The sequence below is a fragment of the Accipiter gentilis genome, chromosome 33 (genome assembly GCF_929443795.1).
Source record: "Accipiter gentilis chromosome 33, bAccGen1.1, whole genome shotgun sequence".
NCBI classification, from domain to species: Eukaryota; Metazoa; Chordata; class Aves; order Accipitriformes; family Accipitridae; genus Astur; species Astur gentilis.
This window is the reverse complement of record NC_064912.1, coordinates 655,097-662,669: the sequence shown is the minus strand read 5'-3', so window position 1 is coordinate 662,669 and position 7,573 is coordinate 655,097. Positions and strand designations below refer to the sequence as shown.

The following is a 7,573-nucleotide window of genomic DNA, read 5'->3' as shown; positions in this document are numbered from 1 at the left end:
GCTGCACAGGACCCGGGGAATCCCAGAGCACCACGAGCTCCCCAAGGAGAGGTTTTGGCTCATCTACCCCAAGGTCCCTTCCCACAACTGGCTGGGAACGGGGAAGGGCTAAGGGCAGACACGGGAGCAGCTGTGAGTGTTCTCACCTGCCTCCAATTTAAGGGAGAAAGCGACCCTTGCTGGGAATGATGATACCTGCTACATCTCTTGCATCAGCGACGTGACCGAGTAGGTGTCGTGGTTTAAACCCAAGCAGTGACAAAGCACCACGCGTCCTCTCGCTCGCGCCTCCCCGCTCCCCTCTGGTGGGATGGGGAGGAGAACAGGCAAGGAGAACGAAAAAAGACATGGAACCTCCAGGGTTGAGATAAGGATAGTTTACTGGGACAGCACAAGGAGAGAAGTTACAACAACGGTGCTAATGAAAGAGTACACAACACGAGTGATGCACAGTGCGACTGCTCAACACCTGGACCCCGACGCTCCGACGCTTCCCCCTCCGAAAGCCGAGACCCCCCCACCCCAGCCCGCTCCCCACTTATATCCTGAGCATGATGTCAAATGGCATGGAATAGCTCCTTGGCTAGTTCAGGTCAGCTGCCCCGGCTGTGCCCCCCCCCCCCCAATTCATGTAAAAATTAACTCAAAAATTAACTGAACCCAGGACAGTAGGCAATTAAAGTTAATTGTTCAGGGGCACCCGTCGGAAAAGATCGATGTCCTACTGTTAAGGGTTTGTGTGGCAGGGATTTGGTAGCAGGGGAGGGGGCCGCAGGGCCGGCTCCTGGGAGAAGCTTCTAGAAGCTCCCCCGGCTCGGAGCCGGACCCGCCGCTGGCCCAGTCCGAACCCCTCAGGGACAGATTTCAGAAGGGAAAAAAAAAAAAAGAAAATCCACCTGCTGGATAACCTGCCGCGGAGAGGGGACGTGAGAGGAACCCCTCTGCGGATACCGAGGTCGGTGAGGAAGAGGAAGGTCTTTTGCCCGTGACCGTGAGTGGGGAGCGATCCCTCCCTGTCCTTGTCTCGACCCATGAGCTTTTTGTTCTATTTTGTCCTCATCATCCCACCAAGGCCAGGGAAGGGAGCAGCTTTGTGGTGCTTTGTCGCCAGCTGGGCTGAAACCACGACGCTAAGCTGTGTAAGAAAGTAGTTCATTCAATGCAATAGCAATGTTATTATCAAAAACAATGTGCTTTAGTTTCCTACACAAAAGCCAAAACGCTACGGGGTTACGCTTCATTTCTAGCAAGGCCGTGCATACCATCCAGCTTCTACCAGAACTGCCTTCTGTATAGGACTGAATGACAAAGCGGAATTAGATCCCACAAGAATCCCTTCTCCAAAATATCTGCGGTTGCAAAGTAAATTATTCATGGTAAATCGCCAACGATTCAGGGTCACCTTGACAGTCTCTCTGGCTGACTCCCTTAAGAGAGCTAGATGAGTCCCAAAGGACAGAAAACACCAAAAAAAAACATGGAAATACAAGAAATGTATCCGAAACTGTATGAAGCAGCCCAATTTAACACCTAAGTAGCTAGAACAACAATAAATTGCAAAACACAACAAAAAACACCCCTGGGAGATGTATCGATAAAAACAGATGAAGGCTATCGCCTTCTCTTCAAAGGAGATCTGAGCTGAGAACAGACATCTTTGGGTACCAGATACCAAATGGAAACGTACTATAAGGTGGAAAACAGAAAGACTGCTCTGGAGCACAAAGTCAACTTTGGAAAAGGCTCCGACAGAGCAAGAGGCTTTGTCACAGGGATTAGAGCAGTCCAAAGAAGAGAGACCAAAGAAGTCTTGGGGGTGCAAGGAGCAAAAAAGGGAATTGACCAAAGAACAGAAGTCCTCAGGGGATCGGGGACCGAACGGAGGCGAGTGGGTAACAGATTCGGACCGGGGTAACATGCAGACCCAGGAAGGGTTCTGAGGGCAGAAGAGGGGTGCAGAGCGCCCTCCCGAGCTAAAATGGGGCTCCAGGGCAGAGAGGGTTTTTGACGAGAGCTTGGCAGAGGGAGCAGAGGAGTCCTTGAGAGGCCAAGGAGGCCTCCGAGATAACGAATTATGAACTCTGAAGGGGATTTCAGCAAAGGACGGGTGTTGTCAGGGGCCCGGGGCTGAATGACGGCACCCTAAACGGCGAAGAGTGAGAAAAGAGCGCTCTGAAGAGCGCAAAAAAACGGAACGGAAAGGGAGCTAAAGTGCTACAGAGTGCTGCGGAGCACAAGAAAGGACTCGGAAAACATTGCTATAGAGAGTGGAGGAATGACGAGGGGCAGGGTGAGAAAAGAAGGCTTGGAGACACAGTGCGAGCCTTGGAGCCTCCAAAAACGGAGGCCCTCGATGGCAGGGAGAAAGGTAAAGGAACGCCACGTAGCAAAGGAAGAAGGGACCAAAGGAACAAGAGAGATCAAGTGGTACGAGGTGCTGCGGAGAGTGAGGATTTGGACATAAAGAAACCTTTAAAATTCAGAGAGTACCAGTGGACGAGAAAGAATTGAGCCCACAAGGGGCCCTGCTGCCTTCCGGAGCGCCCTGGGGCTTGGGCTGGGCTTTGCATGGGCTCACAGGGAACCCCGACCCCAACGCTGACCCCAAACCCTCCAGCCGATCCTGACCCCTACGCTGACCCGACCCCTACGCAGACCCCAACCCCTCCAGCTGACACCAACCCCTGTGCTGACCCCGACCCCTGTGCTGACCCTGACCCCTGTTCTGACCCCAACCCCTATGCTGACCCTGACCCCTCCAGCTGTGCTGACCCCGACCCCTATGCTGACCCTGACCCCTCCAGCTGTGCTGACCCCGACCCCTGTGCTGACCCCAACCCCTCCAGCTGACCCTGATTCCTGTGCTGACCCTGACCCCTCCAGCTGACCCCAAACCCTGTGCTGACCCTGACCCCTACGCTGACCTCGACCCCTACGCAGAACCCAACCCCTCCAGCTGACCCCAACCCCTGTGCTGACCCTGACCCCTCCAGCTGACACCAACCCCTGTGCTGACCCTGACCCCTGTGCTGACCCTGACCCCTCCAGCTGACCCCAAACCCTGTGCTGACCCCAAACCCTGTGCTGACCCTGACCCCTATGCTGACCTCGACCCCTACGCTGACCCGACCCCTACGCAGAACCCAACCCCTCCAGCTGACCCCAACCCCTGTGCTGACCCTGACCCCTTCAGCTGACCCTGACCCCTGTGCTGACCCTGACCCCTGTGCTGACCCCGACCCCTCCAGCTGACCCCGACCCCTGTGCTGACCCCGACCCCTCCAGCTGACCGTGACCCCTGTGCTGGCCCCGACCCCTGTGCTGACCCTGACCCCTCCAGCTGACCGCAACCCCTCCAGCTGACCCCGACCCCTGTGCTGACCCCAACCCCTCCAGCTGACCCCAAACCCTGTGCTGACCCTGACCCCTACGCTGACCTCGACCCCTACGCTGACCCGACCCCTATGCAGACCCCAACCCCTCCAGCTGACCCCAACCCCTGTGCTGACCCTGACCCCTCCAGCTGACCCTGACCCCTGAGCTGACCCCGACCCCTGTGCTGACCCCGACCCAGCCCCTCTAGCCCCGCTTCTCTCCGAAGTGGGAGGAGAACTCGTCTCCATGGGCGGGGCCTGTTGCTAGGGGTGGTGCCGTTCCTTTCCCGGGCTGTTTCTGTGGGCGGGGCCTGTCGCTAGGGGAGGTGCTGTGCCGCCCCCCGCGCGTTGTTTGTATGGGCAGGGCCTGTCGCTAGGGGCGGGGCCTGTCGTTAGGGGCGGTGCTGTTCCTCTCCCGGGCCGTCTCTATGGGCGGGGCCTCTCGCCCACCCGGCCGGTTGCTAGGGGCGGGCCAGACCCGGGGGAAGGGAGGAGCCGGTTGCAAAAGGCTGGGCGCGCTTCCGGCGGGGCGGCGGTTGACCCGGAAGTGTCGCTGGCGGCGGCCGGTGACCTGGAAGCGCTGCGCGGGGCGGGGCTGCGGCGGATGATGGCGGCGGAGGAGCCTCAGCAGAAGCCGGAGCCGCTCGGCGGCGACGCGGACGGTACCGACGGGCTTCGACCGGGACCCCTCCCGGGCTTCCCCCTGCGTCCCGGCACCCCTCCCACACGAGTAGCCCCGGACCGGAACCCCCCAGCGCCCTACGGGGGACCCCGCGCTGGGGCCCGGTCCTCCCCCATAGGTCCCCCAATACCCCTATAACACCCCCACGCCCCCCCCCTCGTTCCCCGGTACCTCTAAAGCTCCCCCGTGGTCTCCCCCATACCCCCCCCCAGCACCCTGATACTCCTGTAGGGCTCTCCGTAGCACCCCAATACCCCTGTAGGGCCTCCCCAAGCACCTCAATGTCCCCTGTAGCCCCCCGCAGCACGCCAGTACCCCCCAGAGGCCCCCCTCCTAGAACCCCAGTCTCCCCCATAGCTCCCCAATACCCCCCATAGGTTTCTTGGAGCACTCTAATACCACTACAGCACACACCCCCCCCCAGTGCCCCAACACCACCCATAGGGTCCCTATAGCACCCCGACACACCTATAGTCTCCCCTGCCACCCCAATACCCCCCCATAGCACCCCAGTCCCCTCCCAAGCATATCCTCAGGGTCCTGCCACACCCCAGCCCCCCGGATCCATTTTGGGGGTGCCCACCCCACTCCCCCAAACTCCCCATGGGGGTGTAAAGAGAACATGGGGGAGGCCCTGTGAAATTGGGGAGTTCCTCTCACCCCCAATATCCCCCCCAAAGGTGTGAACTGCCTGGCCTATGATGAGGCCATCATGGCACAGCAGGACCGGATCCAGCAAGAGGTGAGAACCACCCCCCCCCCGAAACCTCCTTGGGGGGGGGTCCCCAAATTGCTCCCCTCCCCCTTAGGGGGGGTCCCCCCAATCCTGACCCCCACCTCGGGGTGCAGATCGCGGTGCAGAACCCACTGGTGTCAGAGCGGCTGGAGCTGGCGGTGCTGTACAAGGAGTATGCCGAGGACGATCACATCTACCAGCAGAAGATTAAGGTGGGCACCAGTATGAGACTGGGAGGCTTTAAAGGGCACCAGTTTGGGACTGGGAGCACTTTTAAGGCACTGTTGTGGCACTGGGAGCAGCTCTGGGATACCAGTATGGCACTGGGAGCCTTTAAAGGGCACTGGTGAGGGACTGCGAGCAGCTCTGGGGTGTCCCCATGTCTCCTGGGGTGTCCCCATGCCCATGCCCCCCCATCTGACCATCCTCCCCCCGCCCCCAGGACCTGCTCCAGAAGTATTCCTACATCCGGAAGACGCGGCCAGACGGGAACTGCTTCTACCGAGCCTTCGGCTTCGCTCACCTGGAGGCTCTGCTGGAGGACGGCCAGGAGCTGCAGCGGTGCGCCACGCCTGGGTTCCCCCCGGACGCATGGGTGTCCCCCACCCAAGTCCTCTGGGTCCCTCTTGGCCCCCCCCCAGGTCCCCCCCAGATGCCTGGGTCCCTCCTGGGATGCCTAGGTCCCCCCTGGGTGTCCCCCCACCTTGCACCCTGGGTCCCCCTTGCCCCCCGGGTCCCCCCCCAAACACCTGAGTCCCCCCCCCCCGGACACCTGGGTCCCTCCCCAGGTTCAAGGAGGTCTCCGCCCGCAGCAAGGAGGAGCTGGTGGCGCAGGGGTTCACCGAGTTCACCATCGAGGACTTCCACAACACGGTGGGGACACGGGGACCGGGGGACACGGGCTGGGGGTGGGGCACGGAACACAGGGACAGAGGGGGACGTGGTCCCTGTGACCCCCATGTGTGACCCCATGACGATGCATGTAACCCCGTGTATGGCCCCGTGACGGCATGTGTGACCCTGCTTGTGCCCCTGCGACGGTGCGTGTGACCCTGTCTGTGACCCCATGATGGCACACGTACCCCCGTGATGGTGCATGTAACCCCATGTGTGCCCCCCAACACACGTGTGCCCCCTGACACACATCTTCCTGGCAGTTCATGGAGCTGATCGAGCGAGTGGAGCGCCGCGTGCCGCTGCCGGAGCTGCTGGCGGCCTTCAACGAGCCCAGCACCTCCGACTACCTGGTGGTCTACCTGCGCCTGCTGACCTCCGGCTGCCTCCAGCGCCACCGCCGCTTCTTCGAGCAGTTCCTGGAGGGCGGTCGCAGCATCAAGGAGTTCTGCCAGCAGGTCAGGGCCTCGCGCGGGCCACGCGCCTCCTCCCGGCACCTTCACTTGGCTTCGCTTGGTCCTTGCGCGATCTCTTGCGTGACATCTTGCAGCTTTGCGTGGCGTTGCATGGATTTGCGCAGCCTCACACGAGCATCACACGGGTTTCACGTGGCCCCCGTGCCACCTTCCAGCACCCTCACGCAGCTTCGTTCGGTCCTTACGGGGTCTCCTGTGGCCTTTGCATGGTGTCTTGCAGCCTTGTGCAAGCTTGCACAGCCTCAAACTGCCCTTGCACGGTCTCGCACAAGCCTTGCATGGGTCTTGCGTCACGTCGCAGCACCCCTGCATAGCTTCACGTGGCCCTCGCGTGGCATCACGCAGCCTTGCATGGCTTCGCACGGCCTCATACTGCCCTTGCACAGGTCTCGCACTACCTCCCAGCACCCTCACGCAGCTTCGTGGGGTCCTTGCATGGTCTTGCACAACCTCACGCTGCCCTCGCACGGCTTTGCACAGTTTCTGATGGCACAGCTTCACACAGCCACCACTGGCCCTTGCGCAGCCCTCCCGCAGGTTTGCCCTTGCCTTGCACGGCCTCGTGCTGCTGTTGCACAGCCTTGCACTGCCACTGCACGGCCTTGCACGGCCTTGCACAGCCTCCAGTCACCCTTGCAACAGCTTTGCACGGCCGTACGCCACCTTGCGTGGCCTCCAATCATCCATGCACGTCCTTTGCACAGCTTTGCACAGCTTCACGCTGCCCTTGCACGGCTTTGCCACCCTTGGGTGGACTCCCAAGTGCCCTTACACACCCCCAATGCCCTCTCGTGCCCCCTGACACAGCCCCCTGACTCCCTTTTCCCCTTACAGGAGGTGGAACCCATGTGCAAGGAGAGCGACCACATTCACATCATCGCCCTCGCACGAGCCTTGCACGTCTCCATCTTGGTGGAATACATGGACCGGGGGGAGGGCGGTGCCACCAACCCCCACGTCTTCCCCGAGGGCTCCCAGCCCCGCGTCTGCCTCCTCTACCGCCCCGGCCACTACGACATCCTCTACAAGTGAGCTCCTGCCTCGCACAAGGCCTCGCACGAGGCTGGCGACACCTCACACGGGCCTGGCGCAGCTTCCTGAGGTCGCGCCGGGGCTTTGCACGGGGCCTCGTGCAGCCTCGTGTGACCTCGCGCAGCCTCGTGCAACCCTTGCACAGGCCCCACGCGGACCCTGTGGGCCCTCGTGCAACCTTCGCACGAGCACTTGTGCGGCCTTGTACGTGCCCCTGCCCTGCCTCCCCCCCCAATAAAGATGCGGCCCCACTCGCTCTGCACATTTATTTAGGGGGGTGGATCGTGTGGAGGGGACCCAGGTGTTTGGGGCTGGGGCAGAGGGGGCTGGGGGGCACTTGGGGGCTGGGAGGGGGGTAGTTGAGGGGCAAGGGGGGCAC

At 61.3% G+C, this 7,573-nt stretch overlaps 1 protein-coding gene across 1 annotated transcript; it reads left to right on the top strand.

Moving 5' to 3' along the window:
• Positions 1 to 3,902: 3,902 nt before the first annotated feature.
• On the top strand, positions 3,903 to 7,445 carry OTUB1 (OTU deubiquitinase, ubiquitin aldehyde binding 1). The gene is made up of 7 exons (XM_049791655.1): positions 3,903 to 4,036; positions 4,737 to 4,798; positions 4,906 to 5,004; positions 5,235 to 5,353; positions 5,581 to 5,665; positions 5,950 to 6,144; positions 6,997 to 7,445. The coding sequence occupies exons 1-7, from the start codon at positions 3,979 to 3,981 to the stop codon at positions 7,192 to 7,194; spliced, it is 816 nt and encodes a 271-aa protein (XP_049647612.1). The 5' UTR covers positions 3,903 to 3,978; the 3' UTR covers positions 7,195 to 7,445.
• Positions 7,446 to 7,573: the final 128 nt, after the last annotated feature.

What these genes read in the sequence shown, in the direction of transcription:
- OTUB1 (XM_049791655.1), top strand. Translation starts at nt 3,979, where the DNA reads ATGATGGCGGCGGAGGAGCCTCAGCAGAAGCCGGAGCCGCTCGGCGGC. An exon ending in AGGACCGGATCCAGCAAGAG is followed by an intron (nt 4,799 to 4,905) that starts GTGAGAACCACC and finishes CTCGGGGTGCAG; the next exon opens with ATCGCGGTGCAGAACCCACT. An exon ending in TCGAGGACTTCCACAACACG is followed by an intron (nt 5,666 to 5,949) that starts GTGGGGACACGG and finishes TCTTCCTGGCAG; the next exon opens with TTCATGGAGCTGATCGAGCG.